Source organism: Coregonus clupeaformis, chromosome 26 (genome assembly GCF_020615455.1).
Source record: "Coregonus clupeaformis isolate EN_2021a chromosome 26, ASM2061545v1, whole genome shotgun sequence".
In the NCBI taxonomy this organism is placed as follows: Eukaryota; Metazoa; Chordata; class Actinopteri; order Salmoniformes; family Salmonidae; genus Coregonus; species Coregonus clupeaformis.
The window spans coordinates 31,189,136-31,211,696 of NC_059217.1; the positions used below are offsets into that span (position 1 = coordinate 31,189,136).

General features: G+C 42.6%; 1 protein-coding gene across 1 annotated transcript; it reads left to right on the forward strand.

Moving 5' to 3' along the window:
• Positions 1 to 22,274, forward strand: LOC121539995 (guanine nucleotide exchange factor for Rab-3A). The gene is made up of 10 exons (XM_041848647.2): positions 1 to 33; positions 6,169 to 6,436; positions 10,837 to 10,932; positions 12,588 to 12,665; positions 12,805 to 13,050; positions 18,556 to 18,684; positions 19,805 to 19,917; positions 21,104 to 21,203; positions 21,416 to 21,482; positions 21,679 to 22,274. Exons 4-10 carry the CDS (start codon positions 12,600 to 12,602, stop codon positions 21,762 to 21,764), a joined length of 807 nt encoding a protein of 268 aa, XP_041704581.2. The 5' UTR covers positions 1 to 33; positions 6,169 to 6,436; positions 10,837 to 10,932; positions 12,588 to 12,599; the 3' UTR covers positions 21,765 to 22,274.
• The last annotated feature ends 287 nt before the right edge of the window (positions 22,275 to 22,561 follow it).

The window sequence follows — 22,561 nt, forward strand, 5'->3', positions numbered from 1 at the left end:
AGGAGACGAGAGAGGAGGGTGTGAGGTTGGATGGTAAGAGACCGTTATGGGTTTGATTTGATACGGTCCTTCACAGCTGTAGGTTGGTTCCAAGCCTGTAGCTTTTAGGATCGTCTTCGTATAACCATAACAAATCTTCATTTGCGCCACATTAATGTCATATGCCAGATATACTCTGAACGCCAATATTCTGTTTTGGTAATAATGTGTTAGAGAAATATTTGGTCACGTTTCCTTTTCAACTGGAAACGCGTTGGGATGGGAGGAAGGGTGTCATCATGTGACCTATGGCAGATTGACGACACACTTCGTCCTTTTCACTATCGGAAAGATCAGGAATGAAAAGAGTCTGTCCTACAGCGCATTGCAAACAACATCGTATACAGCGACTCAAACCTTGAGTAACAAAATAACATTCGACTAACTTTTATCTAGTTTGATTACTCGATGAAACATTGTAGCGCACAGCGTTGTCGTCCGCATTCTTTAATAGTAACACTGTTTTGAAACTATTGTGTCCTTCTAAATTGAACGATATCGTCAGCAAGTAAACGGTTACTGTAACAATTTCTGGAATTCATGGAAACGTGAACTGATGCCATCGAGGTCACGGCGGCGGTACGAGGTGAATCTTCTAGCCGGCTGGTGAGAGGGTAAGGGCGGAGAGCTAGAATGGGAAATCCGGTGAATGTGTGCTGTCCGACTGAAATAATGGCATTAGGAAAAGTTATGCAGAGTTCAGCCCTTTCATGTTGTGACGATTGTTATTGTTTTCAAGTATATTTAGGATAATAATTGATGTGATTTGATGATGATGTGCACTTCAAGACAAACGCGATCAGCACAAATATGCAGACGTTGGGAGTCATGTTATGAATCACATTATGATCACACATACGATATGGGCTGTCAGCCAATCAGCATTCAGGGCTCGAACCACACAGTTTATAATAGAGATATACTGTAGAACATATATCCTGATCCCTAGTCACTTTACCCATATACATATATCTCTCTATGGATCCTCTGTAGCTCAACTGGTAGAGCACGGCGCTTGTAACGCCAGGGTAGTGGGTTCGATCCCCGGGACCACCCATACGTAAAAATGTATGGACACATGACTGTAAGTCGCTTTGGATAAAAGCGTCTGCTAAATGGCATATTATTATTATTTCTTAGTTTTATATCTGGTGTGTTTTTGTTCTACCTTGTTATTTTTTTTTAGAATTACATCGTTATTGATTACTGCATTGTTGGGGTTAGAGCTGCTAAGAAAGGCATTTCACTATACTTATGCATGAAACTTGAGATATACACTGAGCGTACAAAACATTAAAAAACACCTTCCTAATACTTTAGTCAAATATTATATCTGTTTGGGCTTCTTGTGGTCAATTTGCAGTCTACAAATTCTTTGTAATTAGGTTCTGGCCCCCCGACCATCCGCTCAAGAAAAAGAATCGGCCGGCTGAATCTAGTTGATGATCACCGCTTGGTATGGCAAAATAGCCATAAGACCTGCTAAATAGTTAATTCAATGGTTACACAAACTATCTGAATTGATCTTGCACTGACTATTCACACTCACACAACTATATACACACTACACCGACACTCTCACAAAACCCACACACATCCACATACACGCACACACACACACACACACACACACACACACACACACACACACACACACACACACACTCACACGACTATATACACACTACACCGACACTCTCACAAAACCCACACACATCCACATACACGCACACACACGCACGCACACACACACACACACACACACACACACACACACACACACACACACACACACACACGCACACACACTTTCACACTCATCATTTGCTGCTGCTACTCTGTTCTTTATTTTACCCTTATTATTATCTATCCTGATGCCTAGTCACTTTACCCTGCCTTCATGTACATATCTACCTCAAATACCTTATTATTATCTATCCTGATGCCTAGTCACTTTACCCTGCCTTCATGTACATATCTACCTCAACTACCTTATTATTATCTATCCTGATGCCTAGTCACTTTACCCTGCCTTCATGTACATATCTACCTCAAATACCTTATTATTATCTATCCTGATGCCTAGTCACTTTACCCCTGCCTTCATGTACATATCTACCTCAAATACCTTATTATTATCTATCCTGATGCCTAGTCACTTTACCCTGCCTTCATGTACATATCTACCTCAACTACCTTATTATTATCTATCCTGATGCCTAGTCACTTTACCCTGCCTTCATGTACATATCTTCCTCAAATACCTTATTATTATCTATCCTGATGCCTAGTCACTTTACCCTGCCTTCATGTACATATCTACCTCAACTACCTTATTATTATCTATCCTGATGCCTAGTCACTTTACCCTGCCTTCATGTACATATCTACCTCAAATACCTTATTATTATCTATCCTGATGCCTAGTCACTTTACCCTGCCTTCATGTACATATCTACCTCCAAATCCAGGGTAGGGAGGGGAATGGCCGGCAGGGATGTAGCTCAGTTGGTAGAGCATGGCGTTTGCAACGCCAGGGTTGTGGGTTCGATTCCCACGGGGGGCCAGTATGAAAAAATAATAAAAAATAAAATAAAATAATGTATGCACTCACTAACTGTAAGTCGCTCTGGATAAGAGTGTCTGCTAAATGACTAAAATGTAAAATGTAAATGTAGTCACTTTACCCTGCCTTCATGTACATATCTACAGTGCATTCGGAAAGCATTCAGACCCCTTGACTTTTTCCACGTTTTGTTACACTACAGCCTTATTCTAATATTGATTAAATTGTTGTTTTTTCTCATCAATCTACGCACAATAACCCATAATGACAAAGCAAAAACAGATTTGTATACATTTTTGCAAATTTATTATTATTTTTGTTGTTGAAATATCACATTTGCATAAGTATTCAGACCGTTTACTCAGTACTTTGTTGAAGCACCTTTGGCAGTGATTACAGCCTTGAGTCTTCTTGGGTATGACGCTACAAGCTTGGCACACCTGTATTTGGGGAGTTTCTCCCATTCTTCTCTGCAGATCCTCTCAAGCTCTGTCAGGTTGGATGGGGAGCGTCGCTGCACAGCTATTTTCAGGTCTCCAGAGATGTTTGATCGGGTTCAAGTCCGGGCTCTGGCTGGGCCACTCAAGGACATTCAGAGACTTGTCCCGAAGCCACTCCTGCGTTGTCTTGGCTGTGTGCTTAGGGTCGTTGTCCTGTTGGAAGGTGAACCTTCGCCCCAGTCTGAGGTCCTGAGCGCTCTGGAGCAGGTTTTCATCAAGGATCTCTCTATACATTGCTCCGTTCATCTTTCCCTCGATCCTGACTAGTCTCCCAGTCCCTGCCGCTGAAAAACATCGTAGGGATGGTGCAAGGTTTCCTCCAGACGTGACGCTTGGCATTCAGGCCAAAGAGTTCAATCTTGGTTTCATCAGACCAGAGAATCTTGTTTCTCATGGTCAGAGTACTTTAGGTGCCTTTTGGCAAACTCCAAGCAGGCTGTCATGTGCCTTTTACTGAGGAGTGGCTTCTGTCTGGCCACTCTACCATAAAGGCCTGATTGGTGGGGTGCTGCAGAGATGGTTGTCCTTCTGGAAGGTTCTCCCATATTCACAGAGGAACTCTGGAGCTCTGTTAGAGTGACCATCAGGTTCTTGGTCACCTCCCTGACCAAGGCCCTTCTCCCCCGATTGCTCAGTTTGGCCTGGAAGCCAGCTCTAGGAAGAGTCTTGATGGTTCCAAACTTCTTCCATTTAAGAATGATGGCGGCCACTGTGTTCTTGGGGACATTCAATGCTGCAGACATTTGTTGGTACCCTTCCCCAGATCTGTGCCTCAACACAATCTTGTCCCGGAGCTCTACGGACAATTCCTTCGACCTCATGGCTTGGTGTTTGCTCTGACGTGCACTGTCAACTGTGGGACCTTATATAGACAGGTGTGTGCCTTTCCAAATCATGTCCAATCAATTGGATTTACCACAGGTGGACTCCAATCAAGTTGTAGAAACATCTCAAGGATGATCAATGGAAACAGGAAGCACCTGAGCTCAATTTCGAGTCTCATAGCAAAGGGTCTGAATACTTATGTAAATAAGTATTCAAAAATTCTTTTTTAAAATTTCTAAAAACCTGTTTTCGCTTTGTCATTGTGGGGTATTGTGTGTAGATTGATGAGTTTGTTTATTTAATCAATTTTAGAATAAGGCTGTAACGTAAAAAATGTGGAAAAGGGAAGGGGTCTGAATACTTAACGAATGCACTGTATCTCAAATAACTCGTACCTCTGCACATTGATCTAGTACTGGTATATAAACTCAGCAAAAAAAGAAACGTCCCTTTTTCAAGACCCTGTCTTTCAAAGATAATTTGTAAAAATCCAAATAACTACACAGATCTTCATTGTAAAGGGTTTAAAAACTCTTTCCCATGCTTGTTCGATGAACCATAAACAATTAATGAACATGCACCTGTGGAACGGTCGTTAAGACACTAACAGCTTACAGACGGTAGGCAATTAAGGTCACAGTTATGAAAACTTAGGACACTAAAGAGGCCTTTCTACTGACTCTGAAAAACACAAAACGAAAGATGCCCGGGGGTCCCTGCTCATCTGCGTGAACGTGCCTTAGGCATGCTGCAAGGAGGCATGAGGACTGCAGATGTGGCCAGGGCAATAAATTGCAATGTCCGTACTGTGAGACGCCTAAGACAGCCTACAGGGAGACAGGACGGACAGCTGATCGTCCTCGTAGTGGCAGACCATGTGTAACAACACCTGCACAGGATCGGTACATCCGAACATCACACCTGCGGGACAGGTACAGGATGGCAACAACAACTGCCCGAGTTACACCAGGAACGCACAATCCCTCCATCAGTGCTCAGACTGTCCGCATAGGCTGAGAGGCTGGACTGAGGGCTTGTAGGCCTGTTGTAAGGCAGGTCCTCACCTGACATCACCGGCAACAACGTCGCCTATGGGCACAAACCCACCGTCGCTGGACCAGACTAGACTGGCAAAAAGTGTTCTTCACTGACTAGTCGCGGTTTTGTCTCACCAGGGGTGATGGTCGGATTCGCGTTTATTGTCGAAGGAATGAGCGTTACACCGAGGCCTTTACTCTGGAGCGGGATCGATTTTGAGGTGGAGGGTCCGTCATGGTCTGGGGCGGTGTGTCACAGCATCATCGGACTGAGCTTGTTGTCATTGCAGGCAATCTCAACGCTGTGCGTTACAGGGAAGACATCCTCCTCCCTCATGTGGTACCCTTCCTGCAGGCTCATCCTGACATGACCCTCCAGCATGACAATACCACCAGCAATACTGCTCGTTCTGTGCGTGATTTCCTGCAAGACAGGAATGTCAGTGTTTTCCAATGGCCAGCGATGAGCACGGATCTCAATCCCATTGAGCACGTCTGGGACCTGTTGGATCGGAGGGTGAGGGCTAGAGCCATTCCCCCCAGAAATGTCAGGGAACTTGCAGGTGCCTTGGTGGAAGTGTGGGGTAACATCTCACAGCAAGAACTGGCAAATCTGGTGCAGTCCATGAGGAGGAGATGCACTGCAGTACTTAATGCAGCTGGTGGCCACACCAGATACTGACTGTTACTTTTGGCCCCCCTTTGTTCAGGGAAACAGTATTCCATTTCTGTTAGTCACATGTCTGTGGAACTTGTTCAGTTTATGTCTCAGTTGTTGAATCATGTTATGTTCATACAAATATTTACACATGTTAAGTTTGCTGAAAATAAACGCAGTTGACAGTGAGAGGATGTTTCTTTTTTTGCTGAGTTTAGCTCCATTCTGTATATAGCTCCATTCTTGTGTAGTTTATTCCTCTTGTGTTACTATTTGTATTATAATGTTTAACTCTGCATCGTTGGGAAAGGGCTCGTAAGCAAGCATTTCACGGTAAAGTCTACACCCGTTGTATTCTGCGCATGTGACAAATAAAATGTGATTTGACAACCAATTCCTTATTATATCCCTATTAACTCCCTAACTATCTCAGTAGCTCAAACAAGCAGCTGAAGAGGCAAGTTAGCTTACACGTTCATGTATCCATTGCACTTAACAGACACTGCAACTTTTTTAAATCTCGTCTTTTGATGTTTTCTAAAGGTTGGTAGACCTGGAGCCAGGTCCGAGCCCCAGGGTGGAGGGTGGAGGGCAGGGTGACCCCAGTCCCACCTGGCCCCAGGAGCAGTGTACCCAGGCCCGGAGCCAGACCAGGGGCAGAGAGGGCAGCAGGCTGGAGCGTGCTGCCCAGCTTGAGGGTGCCCGGGGCAGGGAGCATGAAGACAATGTGTCCCGCCTCCGGAGCTCTTCCCTGGAGATCAGAGAGAAGGGCACCGAGATACTCAGAGAGCAGCTGGACGCTGCACAGAAGGTGGGTGAGGCCGAACTTGTTATACACCTCTTCTATTCTGCTGTAGTTCTACCCTACACCTCTTCTATCCTGCTGTAGTTCTACCCTTCACCTCTTCTATTCTGCTGTAGTTCTACCCTTCACCTCTTCTATCCTGCTGTAGTTCTACCCTTCACCTCTTCTATTCTGATGCAGTTCTACCCTTCACCTCTTCTATTCTGCTGTAGTTCTACCCTACACCTCTTCTATTCTGCTGTAGTTCTACCCTACACCTCTTCTATTCTGCTGTAGTTCTACCCTTCACCTCTTCTATTCTGCTGCATACTACTGACCCAGTTCTACCCTGCACCTCTTCTATTCTGCTGTAGTTCTACCCTTCACCTCTTCTATTCTGATGCAGTTCTACCCTTCACCTCTTCTATTCTGCTGTAGTTCTACCCTTCACCTCTTCTATCCTGCTGTAGTTCTACCCTTCACCTCTTCTATCCTGCTGTAGTTCTACCCTTCACCTCTTCTATTCTGCTGTAGTTCTACCCTTCACCTCTTCTATTCTGCTGCAGTTCTACCCTTCACCTCTTCTATTCTGATGCAGTTCTACCCTTCACCTCTTCTATTCTGCTGTAGTTCTACCCTACACCTCTTCTATTCTGCTGTAGTTCTACCCTACACCTCTTCTATTCTGCTGTAGTTCTACCCTTCACCTCTTCTATTCTGCTGCATACTACTGACCCAGTTCTACCGTGCACCTCTTCTATTCTGCTGTAGTTCTACCCTTCACCTCTTCTATTCTGATGCAGTTCTACCCTTCACCTCTTCTATTCTGATGCAGTTCTACCCTTCACCTCTTCTATTCTGCTGTAGTTCTACCCTACACCTCTTCTATTCTGCTGTAGTTCTACCCTACACCTCTTCTATTCTGCTGTAGTTCTACCCTTCACCTCTTCTATTCTGCTGTAGTTCTACCCTTCACCTCTTCTATTCTGCTGTAGTTCTACCCTTCACCTCTTATATTCTGCTGTAGTTCTACCCTTCACCTCTTCTATTCTGCTGTAGTTCTACCCTTCACCTCTTCTATTCTGCTGTAGTTCTACCCTTCACCTCTTCTATTCTGCTGTAGTTCTACCCTTCACCTCTTCTATTCTGCTGCAGTTCTACCCTTCACCTCTTCTATTCTGCTGCATACTACTGACCCAGTTCTACCCTTCACCTCTTCTATTCTGCTGCAGTTCTACCCTTCACCTCTTCTATTATGCTGCAGTTCTACCCTTCACCTCTTCTATTCTGATGCAGTTCTATCCTTCACCTCTTCTATTCTGCTGTAGTTCTACCCTTCACCTCTTCTATCCTGCTGCATACTATTGACCTAGTTCTACCCTTCACCTCTTCTATTCTGCTGCAGTTCTACCCTTCACCTCTTCTATTCTGCTGTAGTTCTACCCTTCACCTCTTCTATCCTGCTGCATACTATTGACCCAGTTCTACCCTGCACCTCTTCTATTCTGCTGCAGTTCTAGCCTTCACCTCTTCTATTCTGCTGTAGTTCTACCCTTCACCTCTTCTATTCTGCTGCAGTTCTACCCTTCACCTCTTATATTCTGCTGTAGTTCTACCCTTCACCTCTTCTATTCTGCTGTAGTTCTACCCTTCACCTCTTCTATTCTGCTGTAGTTCTACCATTGACCTCTTCTATTCTGCTGTAGTTCTACCCTTCACCTCTTCTATTCTGCTGCATACTATTGACCCAGTTCTACCCTACACCTCTTCTATTCTGCTGCAGTTCTACCCTTCACCTCTTCTATTCTGCTGCAGTTCTACCCTTCACCTCTTCTATTCTGATTCAGTTCTACCCTTCACCTCTTCTATTCTGCTGCAGTTCTACCCTTCACCTCTTCTATTCTGCTGCAGTTCTACCCTTCACCTCTTCTATTCTGCTGCATACTACTGACCCAGTTCTACCCTACACCTCTTCTATTCTGCTGTAGTTCTACCCTTCACCTCTTCTATTCTGCTGCAGTTCTACCCTTCACCTCTTCTATTCTGATGCAGTTCTACCCTTCACCTCTTCTATTCTGCTGCATACTACTGACCCAGTTCTACCCTACACCTCTTTTATTCTGCTGTAGTTCTACCCTTCCTCTTCTATTCTGCTGCAGTTATACCCTTCACCTCTTCTATTCTGCTGTAGTTCTACCCTTCACCTCTTCTATTCTGCTGCAGTTCTACCCTTCACCTCTTCTATTCTGCTGCAGTTCTACCCTTCACCTCTTCTATTCTGCTGCAGTTCTACCCTTCACCTCTTCTATTCTGCTGCAGTTCTACCCTTCACCTCTTCTATTCTGCTGCAGTTCTACCCTTCACCTCTTCTATTCTGCTGCATACTACTGACCCAGTTCTACCCTTCACCTCTTCTATTCTGCTGTAGTTCTACCCTTCACCTCTTCTATTCTGCTGCAGTTCTACCCTTCACCTCTTCTATTCTGCTGCATACTACTGACCCAGTTCTACCCCTACACCTCTTCTATTCTGCTGTAGTTCTACCCTTCACCTCTTCTATTCTGCTGCAGTTCTACCCTTCACCTCTTCTATTCTGCTGCAGTTCTACCCTTCACCTCTTCTATTCTGCTGTAGTTCTACCCTTCACCTCTTCTATTCTGCTGCAGTTCTACCCTTCACCTCTTCTATTCTGCTGCAGTTCTACCCTTCACCTCTTCTATTCTGCTGCATACTACTGACCCAGTTCTACCCTTCATCTCTTCTATTCTGCTGCAGTTCTACCCTTCACCTCTTCTATTCTGCTGCAGTTCTACCCTTCACCTCTTCTATTCTGCTGCATACTACTGACCCAGTTCTACCCTTCACCTCTTCTATTCTGCTGCAGTTCTACCCTTCACCTCTTCTATTCTGCTGCAGTTCTACCCTCCACCTCTTCTATTCTGCTGCAGTTCTACCCTACACCTCTTCTATTCTGCTGCAGTTCTACCCTTCACCTCTTCTATTCTGCTGCAGTTCTACCCTTCACCTCTTCTATTCTGCTGCAGTTCTACCATTCACCTCTTCTATTCTGCTGTAGTTCTACCCTTCACCTCTTCTATTCTGCTGCATACTATTGACCCAGTTCTACCCTACACCTCTTCTATTCTGCTGCAGTTCTACCCTTCACCTCTTCTATTCTGCTGCAGTTCTACCCTTCACCTCTTCTATTCTGATTCAGTTCTACCCTTCACCTCTTCTATTCTGCTGCAGTTCTACCCTTCACCTCTTCTATTCTGCTGCAGTTCTACCCTTCACCTCTTCTATTCTGCTGCATACTACTGACCCAGTTCTACCCTACACCTCTTCTATTCTGCTGTAGTTCTACCCTTCACCTCTTCTATTCTGCTGCAGTTCTACCCTTCACACTCTTCTATTCTGATGCAGTTCTACCCTTCACCTCTTCTATTCTGCTGCATACTACTGACCCAGTTCTACCCTACACCTCTTTTATTCTGCTGTAGTTCTACCCTTCCTCTTCTATTCTGCTGCAGTTATACCCTTCACCTCTTCTATTCTGCTGTAGTTCTACCCTTCACCTCTTCTATTATGCTGCAGTTCTACCCTTCACCTCTTCTATTCTGCTGCAGTTCTACCCTTCACCTCTTCTATTCTGCTGCAGTTCTACCCTTCACCTCTTCTATTCTGCTGCAGTTCTACCCTTCGCCTCTTCTATTCTGCTGCAGTTCTACCCTTCACCTCTTCTATTCTGCTGCATACTACTGACCCAGTTCTACCCTTCACCTCTTCTATTCTGCTGTAGTTCTACCCTTCACCTCTTCTATTCTGCTGCAGTTCTACCCTTCACCTCTTCTATTCTGCTGCATACTACTGACCCAGTTCTACCCTACACCTCTTCTATTCTGCTGTAGTTCTACCCTTCACCTCTTCTATTCTGCTGCAGTTCTACCCTTCACCTCTTCTATTCTGCTGCAGTTCTACCCTTCACCTTTTCTATTCTGCTGTAGTTCTACCCTTCACCTCTTCTATTCTGCTGCAGTTCTACCCTTCACCTCTTCTATTCTGCTGCAGTTCTACCCTTCACCTCTTCTATTCTGCTGCATACTACTGACCCAGTTCTACCCTTCATCTCTTCTATTCTGCTGCAGTTCTACCCTTCACCTCTTCTATTCTGCTGCAGTTCTACCCTTCACCTCTTCTATTCTGCTGCATACTACTGACCCAGTTCTACCCTTCACCTCTTCTATTCTGCTGCAGTTCTACCCTTCACCTCTTCTATTCTGCTGCAGTTCTACCCTCCACCTCTTCTATTCTGCTGCAGTTCTACCCTACACCTCTTCTATTCTGCTGCAGTTCTACCCTTCACCTCTTCTATTCTGCTGCATACTACTGACCCAGTTCTACCCTGCACCTCTTCTATCCCCTCCCAGGAGCTGAAGCTAAAGGATAAGGAGTGTGAGCGTCTGTCACAGGTCCGGGATAAACTAGAACAGGAGCTGGAGGAGCTCACTGCCAGTCTGTTTGAGGTAGGAAGGAATGACTACTCGGCCTACTACAGCCCACAGCTAGCTGAACTGGTGATGGTACAAATACAGTTGATGTCGGAAGTTTACATACACCTTAGCCAAATACATTTAAACTCAGTTTTTCACAATTCTTGACATTTAATCCTAGTAAGAATTCCCTGTCTTAGGTCAGTTAGGATCCCCACTTTATTTTAAGAATGTGAAATGTCAGAATAATAGCAGAGAGAATGATTTATTTAAGCTTTTATTTCTTTCATCACATTCCCAGTGGGTCAGAAGTTTACATACACTCAATTAGTATTTGGTAGCATTGCCTTTAAATTGTTTAACTTGGGTCAAAAGCTTCCCACAATAAGTTGGGTGAATTTTGGCCCATTCCTCCTCACAGAGTTTCAGTTCTGTCAGGATTTTTCAATTCTCTATAGGATTGAGGTCAGGGCTTTGTGATGGCCACCCCAATACCTTGACTTTGTTGTCCTTAAGCCATTTTGCCACAACCTTGGAAGTATGCTTGGGGTTATTGTCCATTTGGAAGACCCATTTGCGACCAAGCTTTAACTTCCTGACTGATGTCTTGAAATGTTGCTTCAATATATCCACATAATTTTCCTTCCTCATGATGCCATCTATTTTGCAGCAAAGCACCCCCACAGTATGATGCTGCTACCCCCGTGCTTCACGGTTGGGATGGTGTTCTTCAGCTTGCAACGCCCCCTTTTTCCTCCAAACATAACGATGGTCATTATGGCCAAACAGTTCTATTTTTGTTTCATCAGACCAGAGGACATTTCTCCAAAAAGTACGATCTTTATCCCCATGTGCAGTTGTAAACCGTAGTCTGGCTTTTTTATGGCGGTTTTGGAGCAGTGGCTTCTTCCTTGCTGAGCGGCCTTTCAGGTTATGTCGATATAGGACTTGTTTTACTGTGGATATAGATACTTTTGTACCTGTTTCCTCCAGCATCTTCACAAGGTCCTTTGCTGTTGTTCTGGGATTGATTTGCACTTTTTGCACCAAAGTACGTTCACCTCTAGGAGACAGAACGTGTCTCCTTTCTGAGCGGTATGATGGCTGCGTGGTCCCATGGTGTTTATTCTTGCGTACTATTGTTTGTACAGATGAACGTGGTACCTTCAGGCATTTGGAAATTGCTCCCAAGGATGAACCAGACTTCTGGAGGTCTACTTTCTGAGGTCTTGGCTGATTTCTTTTGATTTCCCATGATGTCAAGCAAAGAGGCACTGAGTTTGAAGGCAGGCCTTGAAATACATCCACAGGTACACCTCCAATTGACTCAAATGATGTCAATTAGCCTATCCGAAGCTTCTAAAGCAATGAAATCATTTTCTGGAATTTTCCAAGCTGTTTAAAGGCACAGTCAACTTAGTGTATGTAAACTTTTGACCCACTGGAATTGTGATACAGTGAATTATAAGTGAAATAATCTGTCTGTAAACAATTGTTGGAAAAATTACTTGTGTCATGCACAAAGTAGATGTCCTAACCGACTTGCCAAAACTTTGTGGAGTGGTTGAAAAACGAGTTTTAATGACTCCAACCTAAGTGTATATAAACTTTCCGACTTCAACTGTACACCTGGACTTAGAAAGGTGTGGATCCTGCATGTTAACTTTGTCCTTTTGCTGTTCCCATAGGAAGCTCACAGGATGGTGCGTGAAGCCAACGTGAAACAAGCAGCAGCAGAGAAGCAGCTGAAGGAGGCTCAGGGCAAGGTCAGGTCAGGTCATGACCCCTATTTAATTAAAGACTGTAGCCTTTATGGTTAGAGAGGGTGGGCCAGTGTGTGTGTGTGTCGGGTACAATTCATAACTACTGTCTATAACCACCACTCGTGTTCTTGTATCTCCCCAGATTGATGTCCTGCAGGCCGAGGTGTCAGCCCTGAAGACCATGGTCCTGACCTCCACCCCCTCTTCCCCCAACCGTCAGGCCCACCCTCAGCTCCTCTCCCCGGGCACTAGGTCCAGGGGGGCCAGCCCCCACCATGGAGGGGGACACACACGCAACAAGAGCGCCAGCTGGGCCCTGCCATTGGCCACTGGTGGGCACTTAGACCCGCCCTCTGTCTCCCTGCAGCCAGTCACAGAGGACAAAGAGGTAGGGCCAGCTGCCTTCAGACTACACACCGGCCGTGTCTGAATACCCATACTTCCGTTCTAAATAGTAGGCTTTTTGGTTTTATTGTATGTGATTAAATTTTTTTGGACTGCTTTAAATGCCAGGATGTCATACTCATTTCGGCTTTTCACTATTGAGGAAGATAATTTTCTTCGGCACTAACTCTACTTCTGCTTCCTACTATAACTCTGCTTCCTACTATAACTCTACTACTGCTTCCTACTATAACTCTGCTTCCTACTATAACTCTACTACTGCTTCCTACTATAACTCTACTACTGCTTCCTACTATAACTCTACTACTGCTTCCTACTATAACTCTACTACTGCTTCCTACTATAACTCTACTACTGCTTCCTACTATAACTCTACTACTGCTTCCTACTATAACTCTACTACTGCTTCCTACTATAACTCTACTACTGCTTCCTACTATAACTCTACTACTGCTTCCTACTATAACTCTACTATGCTTCCTACTATAACTCTACTACTGCTTCCCTACTATAACTCTACTACTGCTTCCTACTATAACTCTACTACTGCTTCCTACTATAACTCTACTACTGCTTCCTACTATAACTCTACTACTGCTTCCTACTATAACTCTACTACTGCTTCCTACTATAACTCTACTACTGCTTCCTACTATAACTCTGCTTCCTACTATAACTCTACTACTGCTTCCTACTATAACTCTACTACTGCTTCCTACTATAACTCTGCTACTGCTTCCTACTATAACTCTACTACTGCTTCCTACTATAACTCTACTACTGCTTCCTACTATAACTCTACTACTGCTTCCTACTATAACTCTACTATTGCTTCCTACTATAACTCTACTATAACTCTGTTTCCTACTATAACTCTACTACTGCTTCCTACTATAACTCTACTACTGCTTCCTACTATAACTCTACTATTGCTTCCTACTATAACTCTACTACTGCTTCCTACTATAACTCTACTACTGCTTCCTACTATAACTCTACTACTGCTTCCTACTATAACTCTACTACTGCTTCCTACTATAACTCTACTACTGCTTCCTACTATAACTCTACTATAACTCTGTTTCCTACTATAACTCTACTACTGCTTCCTACTATAACTCTACTACTGCTTCCTACTATAACTCTACTATTGCTTCCTACTATAACTCTACTACTGCTTCCTACTATAACTCTACTATTGCTTCCTACGATAACTCTACTACTGCTTCCTACTATAACTCTACTACTGCTTCCTACTATAACTCTAATATTGCTTCCTACTATAACTCTACTATAACTCTGCTTCCTACTATAACTTACTACTGCTTCCTACTATAACTCTACTACTGCTTCCTACTATAACTCTACTATTGCTTCCTACTATAACTCTACTACTGCTTCCTACTATAACTCTACTACTGCTTCCTACTATAACTCTACTATTGCTTCCTACTATAACTCTACTACTGCTTCCTACTATAACTCTGCTTCCTACTATAACTCTACTACTGCTTCCTACTATAACTCTACTACTGCTTCCTACTATAACTCTACTACTGCTTCCTACTATAACTCTACTACTGCTTCCTACTATAACTCTACTACTGCTTCCTACTATAACTCTACTACTGCTTCCTACTATAACTCTACTATTGCTTCCTACTATAACTCTACTACTGCTTCCTACTATAACTCTACTATTGCTTCCTACTATAACTCTACTACTGCTTCCTACTATAACTCTACTACTGCTTCCTACTATAACTCTACTACTGCTTCCTACTATAACTCTACTACTGCTTCCTACTATAACTCTGCTTCCTACTATAACTCTACTACTGCTTCCTACTATAACTCTGCTTCCTACTATAACTCTACTACTGCTTCCTACTATAACTCTACTACTGCTTCCTACTATAACTCTACTACTGCTTCCTACTATAACTCTACTACTGCTTCCTACTATAACTCTACTACTGCTTCCTACTATAACTCTACTACTGCTTCCTACTATAACTCTACTACTGCTTCCTACTATAACTCTACTACTGCTTCCTACTATAACTCTACTACTGCTTCCTACTATAACTCTGCTTCCATTGGGGCATGGACTCTACAAGGTGTCAAAAGTATTCCACAGGGACGCTGACCCATGTTGACTCCAATGCTTCCCACAGTTGTGTCAAGTTGGCTGGATGTCCTTTGGGTGGTGGACCATTCTTGATACACACTTGGAAACTGTTAAGCGTGAAAAACCCAGCAGCGTTTAAGTTCTTGACACAAACCGGTGCGCCTGGCACCTACTACCATACCCCCGTTCAAAGACACTTAAATATTTTGTCTTGCCCATTCACCCTCTGAATGGCACCCATACACAATCCATGTCTCGATTGTCTCAAGCCTTAAAAATCCTTCTTTAACCTGTCTCCTCCCCTTCATCTACACTGATTTGAAGTGGATTTAACAAGTGACATCAATAATGGATAATAGCTTTCACCTGGATTCACCTGGTCAGTCTGTCATGGAAAGCTTTGTATATACAGGCATTACTGTAGTCGCTATTACTTCCCTACTTTACTGTATGATCAGTGTCTAAGTTATGGTTCATGTGTCAGTTTTATTCAGCCTGACCGAGTAGATTAGATCAACTTTATTTTCCTACCAGGGGGAAAATTCAATTGTTCATGTGCTTTAAAAAGACAAAGTACATTACACATAAAACACAGAATAATACACAGTAAAATGTATGTGTGAGTGAATGTTTCTTTGTCCTCTCTATGGAGTAATGTTATCTGGATCATTTTTATATGGACCTGAGTGACTAAGTGAATGTCCATTATTGTAACGGGAATTCAGGTGAAGAAAGGAGAGCCAATTAAAATCAATTCGGTTTATTACAAGAATTCAGGGAGAACACCTCCAGAGCAGAAGCAAAGAAAATGTCTAACAGGTCTTCTCTGAGTAGGCCCTTATACATGTAACTACCAAAATAAAGGAAACACATGTATATTGAAAGCAAGTGCTTCCACACAGTTGTGGTTTCTGAGTTAATTAAGCAATTAACATCCCATCATGCTTAGGGTCATGTATAAAAATGCCAAGTCGCACCTTATTTTGGCTACCACGGCTAGAGGAAGAGATCTCTGACTTTGAAAGAGGGTATCAAAGGAGCATAGGGTGTTTAAATTGTGGGTGTGTCTCAGTCGCCAGATCTTAACCCAATTGAACACTTATGGGAGTTTCTGGAGCGGCGCCTGAGACAGCGTTTTCCACCACCATCAACAAAACACCAGTTAGGGAATTTCTCGGGGAGGAATGGTGTCACATCCCTCCAGTAGAGTTCCAGACACTTGTAGAATCTATGCCAAGGTGCATTGAATCTGTTCTGGCTCGTGGTGGCCCAACGCCCTATTAAGACACTTTATGTTGGTGTTTCCTCTATTTTGGTAGTTACCTGTATATTAACCACACAGAACCTAATGTTCTGTAAACACCAGTCCGAGAGGCTTATAGGAAGTCACAACATCAGCTTCTACAGAATCACACAGTGTCACAGTGTGTCCTTGAATCCGGCTTAGCGTCAAACTTTAACATTCAACACTGGTACTGACAGTTAAACCGGTTAAAGGTAATAACATCAGTACTTAATTAAACAACAGATAATTATAGACTAACAAGTGACAACTACTTCATCCAATGTGTAAGTCGCTCTGGATAAGAGCGTCTGCTAAATGATGTAAATGTAAATAAATTATGGTACTTAAACATAAATGGTTATCTCCTGTTTCCCAGAATGCATCTGTCTGTGTCTTCCTGCACTTACAATTGTTACTAAACCAATAACTAGCCTGCTAATATTGTTGCACTTATAATAATAATAATAATATGCCATTTAGCAGACGCTTTTATCCAAAGCGACTTAGTCATGCGTGCATACATTTTTTTTTTTTGTGTATGGGTGGTCCCGGGGATCGATCCCACTACCTTGGCGTTACAAGCGCCGTGCTCTACCAGCTGAGCTACAGAGGACCACCTTATGTTGTTGCACTGCTAAGTCTAGGGGTCTTAGGCCTAGTTAACTAGTCTTCAACCTGATTTATGCACCTAGATGTTGAACGTATGTACCCAGGAGGCCGATACCTTACCTTAAGTCCAGGGTCAGCTCCCTCTTGACCTCTTGGTTGGCCATTCCAAGCAGATCGTTATTTGTTCAGATGGTGACATTAACATAAATATGTACTAAAAGTCATGCCCAAACTCAAAAACAAACGAAAAGGCCTTCATGGCCACTAAACGAACCAGCAGCCTCACGGCTCTGCCAGCTGGGACACTGACTGACCATCACCCTAATTGGCAGCACCTGATGTGCTTATCAACCAGGCTCAGCATCTGGACAAGGTTGCTGCTGCCCCCTGGGGGATGGAGTGTGGAAGTGGTAGTGAGCTGTCTACACAATGTTATTAAAACGTTATCACAACATTATTACAATGTTATAAGGTTGTTTATTTCCAACATTGGGACTAATTTTCTCTACTTTTGCATATTTTTGTTACTGAATGTTATCAGATCTTCAACCAAAACCTAATATTAGATAAAGGGAACCTGAGTAAATTTTTTTAAAAGGATACTCATTGATTTCATAAATAATGTTATGCAACACCCAATTCCCCTGTGTGAAAAAGTAATTGCCACCTTACACTCAATAACTGGTTGTGCCACCTTTAGCTGGATTGAATCCAACCAAATGCTTCCTGTAGTTGTTGATCAGTCTTTCATGTCGCTGTGGAGGAATTTTGGCCCACTCTTCCGTTAAAGCAAAACTGCTTTAACTCAGCGACATTTGTGGGTTTTCAAGCATGAACTGCTCGTTTCAAGTCCTGCCACAACAAGTCTGAACTTTGACTAGGCCATTCCAAAACTTCAAATGTGTTGCTTTTTAGCCATTTTCATGTAGACCTGATTGTGTGTTTTGGATCATTGTCTTGCTGCTTGGCCCAGCTGCTGTTCAGCTTCAGCTCACAGACAGCAGTTCTGAATGCAAGAGTGGGCCAAAACTCCTCCACGGCGATGTGAGAGACTGATCAACAACTACAGGAAGTATATGGTTGCAATCATTGCAGCTAAAAGTGGCACAACCAGTTATTGAGTGTAAGGGGGCAATTACTTTTTCACACAGGGGCATTGGGTGTTGCATAACTTTGTTAATTAAATAAATAAAAATCAGTATCCTTTTTTTTGGGGGGGGGGGTCAACTCAGGTTCCCTTTATCTAATATTAGGTTTTGGTTGAAAATCTGATAACATTCAGTATAAAAAATATGCAAAAATAGAGAAAATCATAAAGGGGGCTAATACTTTTCCATGGCTCTGTAAGCTATTCCCTAATACAATCATGTTTATTACATATCAATCCATATCCACAGTAAATCAAATACAGGAAAATGATTAATCAAATAATTTCCCATTACAATTATATCTCCTCTCCTCAGATGGACAACGTTCTGTATGCGGAGTTCCTGACCTGGAGAGACAGACCTAGTCTGGACAGAAGTTCAGCCTTCCTGGGGCGGATATACAGGGAGGACATCGTCCCCTGCCTCTCCTTCACACGATCTGAGGTACCAGTACCTGCATGTTTCTCTGTACATAGAATAGAATACCATAACTATTCTAATAGCATAATAGAATACCATAACTATTCTAATAGCATAATAGAATAGAATACCATAACTATTCTAATAGCATAATATAATACCATAACTATTCTAATAGCATAATATAATACCATAACTATTCTAATAGCATAATAGAATACCATAACTATTCTAATAGCATAATAGAATAGAATACCATAACTATTCTAATAGCATAATAGAATACCATAACTATTCTAATAGCATAATATAATACCATAACTATTCTAATAGCATAATAGAATACCATAACTATTCTAATAGCATAATAGAATAGAATACCATAACTATTCTAATAGCATAATATAATACCATAACTATTCTAATAGCATAATAGAATACCATAGCTATTCTAATAGCATAATAGAATACCATAACTATTCTAATAGCATAATAGAATACCATAACTATTCTAATAGCATAATAGAATACCATAACTATTCTAATAGCATAATAGAATACCATAACTATTCTAATAGCATAATAGAATACCATAACTATTCTAATAGTATAATAGAATAGAATACCATAACTATTCTAATAGCATAATAGAATAGAATACCATAACTATTCTAATAGCATAATAGAATAGAATACCATAACTATTCTAATAGCATAATAGAATAGAATACCATAACTATTCTAATAGCATAATAGAATACCATAACTATTCTAATAGCATAATAGAATACCATAACTATTCTAATAGCATAATAGAATACCATAACTATTCTAATAGCATAATAGAATACCATAACTATTCTAATAGCATAATAGAATACCATAACTATTCTAATAGAATAATATCATTCAAATTAGACAAAAAAAATGCCTAACAGCATAATTGACAGAAGACAGATATAAATACATATGAAATAAACAAAAAGTCACAAGAATAAATGTATATGACTTTTAATTGTTAATAATAATAAATAATAAAAATAATAATAATAATACATATAGATGTGTCGGGGAGAAGGCTTTTGTGCGTATGTATAGTTTGTTGTTGTATTACTTGCATTGTGACTCCTTGTTCCGGCCACAGTTGTCTCAGTCGGTACAGAGTGCAGTGGAGAACAACTCTCTGACCATCGAGCCGGTGGCCATGTCAGCTTTACCCGTGGTCAAAGCCAACGCCATAGAGTGTGGCGGGCCCAAGTGAGTTATCCCTCAATGTTATTAAAGCGTTATCACAAAATTATTACAGTGTTATAAGGTTGTTTATTTCCAACATTGGGACTGTTTCCCTCAGAAAATGTAGTCAGCTTCATGTTTTGTTTCCTTACAACTGGACCACACCCATCACTGCCCACCCATCACTCTCTCTTCCTCTGTCTCTGTTCATTCTCATTCAATGCCTATTCATGCTCAAATCAACACTCCCTCTGCTCTTGGTGATTTATCACAATTACACGTGTCATCTATAATTAATATCATTATTCATGACTCCATGGCAAATTATGCAAACTTGATTGGTGTGACTTTCTATAGATTAGTTTAGTTTTTCTCTTCAAATCTGTTCTGAGTTTCATCCTAATGAGTTGAATCAATGGGCTACACTGCTAATGGGGCACAGCTTCACCTCATGCTTCCTAATCAAATTTTGATTGAATTCTTTTCCCAGCGGCTTGAGGGCAGCAGTAGAGACGTAAGTGACTTCAGGAGCCAATCATTTCATTACCTTACTTTTCCACGAACAACAAAGTGTTCTGTGCTCTATGTTGTTCTCTGTTCTGAATGCTTACCCTTCCACTCTGTTCAGAATACCCTCCAACACTCTGTCCAACCATGCATGTCTTGTTGTTGTTCACTGCCATCTTGTCTGTCCTCCCAGTGTATCTGAAGTCTAATATACACAGCTCTTGTAAAGCATCTTGTCTGTCCTCCCAGTGTATCTGAAGTCTAATATACACAGCTCTTGTAAAGCATCTTGTCTGTCCTCCCAGTATACACAGCTCTTGTAAAGCATCTTGTCTGTCCTCCCAGTGTATCTGAAGTCTAATATACCTCATATTTCTCAGATGTATCTAACTCCATCCAGGGAGGAAGAGTCTCCATATCTGTCCAGTGTTCAGCCACATGTTGTTCGTTCCTTTTCTGATGTTAAACAACTTAACAGTCATGTTCTCATGTCTTCTACATGTAGGGTCGGTTTCCCAGACCCAGGTTAAGACTAGTCCTGGACAAAAAAAAAAACTTGCTCAATGGAGAATCTCCCTTGAAAGTGCTTTTAGGTACATGTTTTAGGCTTAATTTGTGGTCCGGGAAACGTGCACAGTAGAATTACATAAATGAGTGAGTTGGTCGGTGTTTTTTTTTTTCTTCCTCTGCCTCTATATAACAGGAAGTGTGCGTTGAGCGGCGTGTCCCGGTCCTGTAAGCACCACATCAAACTGGGTGACAAAGAGGGTTACTACTACATCTCTCCCTCCAGCAGGGCACGGGTACCTAGCTCTGTTGGTTTTTTTTGAAGAAAAAAATTTGTATTTGAAAAAGTATTGAATAAAATGTATGCATTCACTTATCCTCCTCAACGTCTATAGACATATCAATGACTACCTTTTGTGTTCATAAATACTTTCGTCACGTAGGCCTACGTGAGAAAACGTTTGTTTGAAAGTGTGTGAACCCCTTCCTCATATCCACCCCCTTCCAGATCACGGCTGCGTGTAATTTCTTCACCTACATCCGGTACATCCAGCAGGGTCTGGTCAGACATGACGGTAAGTCTGACGTCCCCCTTCTAACAGATAGACACAGACACAGTGAGATCAACAACAGACACCCATTTTAACAGTCATGGTGACAGTGGCAATGAGTTATCTTTGTTAATGCAGACATTAAATCTGTCTGGCGTTCTGAAACTGACTGAAACCCTTTCAACCCTAATGCTTATGTCTTAGTCTCTGTCCCCCCCAGCGGAGCAGATGTTCTGGGAGGTGACACGTCTACGGAGGGAGATGACTGTGGCCAAGCTGGGCTTCTACCTCACAGACCAGGGGTAGAAGGACAGACGGGAGGAGATGGTCACCATAGACCTGGGTCGTGTTTAGACCAGGGGTAGAAGGACAGACGGGAGGAGATGGTCACCATAGACCTGGGTCGTGTTTATTAAGGCGCGCCGTAGCAAAACGTTTCAAAAATGTTGCGCGACGGACAACGAAAATGAAACTTATTTCTTCCTCTTCGTGCCCAGTGAACACGGCCCAGGGCTAGAAGACAGGAGACACCAATCAACTGTACCCTTTTCACACTGTCGGGACAACCCAAACCGAACTGGGCTGGCTTGGTTTGGCTCGGCCCTCAGGAGAACTATGCTGCTCACTATTCATTCACATGGATGCCATAAAGTACAGGACCCTCCGGTACTGCTGCATTACCCCAAGGTGTTGTCTCTCCTCACCTTTTAGAACCACTGTTGTCTCTCCTCACCTTAGAACCACTGTTGTCTCCTCCCTCCTTAGAACCGCTGTTGTCTCCTCCCTCCTTAGAACCACTGTTGTCTCCTCCCTCCTTAGAACCACTGTTGTCTCCTCCCTCCTTAGAACCACTGTTGTCTCCTCCCTCCTTAGAACCGCTGTTGTCTCCTCCCTCCTTAGAACCGCTGTTGTCTCCTCCCTCCTTAGAACCACTGTTGTCTCCTCCCTCCTTAGAACCACTGTTGTCTCCTCCCTCCTTAGAACCACTGTTGTCTCCTCCCTCCTTAGAACCACTGTTGTCTCCTCCCTCCTTAGAACCACTGCAGAAAACCAGACCACATCTTACTTTTTCCTTTTTTTGTTGTCTTTTTTTTTGTGATCCA

Coding starts and splice junctions, on each gene's coding strand:
- LOC121539995 (XM_041848647.2), top strand. CDS start 12,600: ATGGTGCGTGAAGCCAACGTGAAACAAGCAGCAGCAGAGAAGCAGCTG. Junction 12,666..12,804: donor TGAAGGAGGCTCAGGGCAAG/GTCAGGTCAGGT, acceptor GTATCTCCCCAG/ATTGATGTCCTGCAGGCCGA. Junction 18,685..19,804: donor TCTCCTTCACACGATCTGAG/GTACCAGTACCT, acceptor TTCCGGCCACAG/TTGTCTCAGTCGGTACAGAG.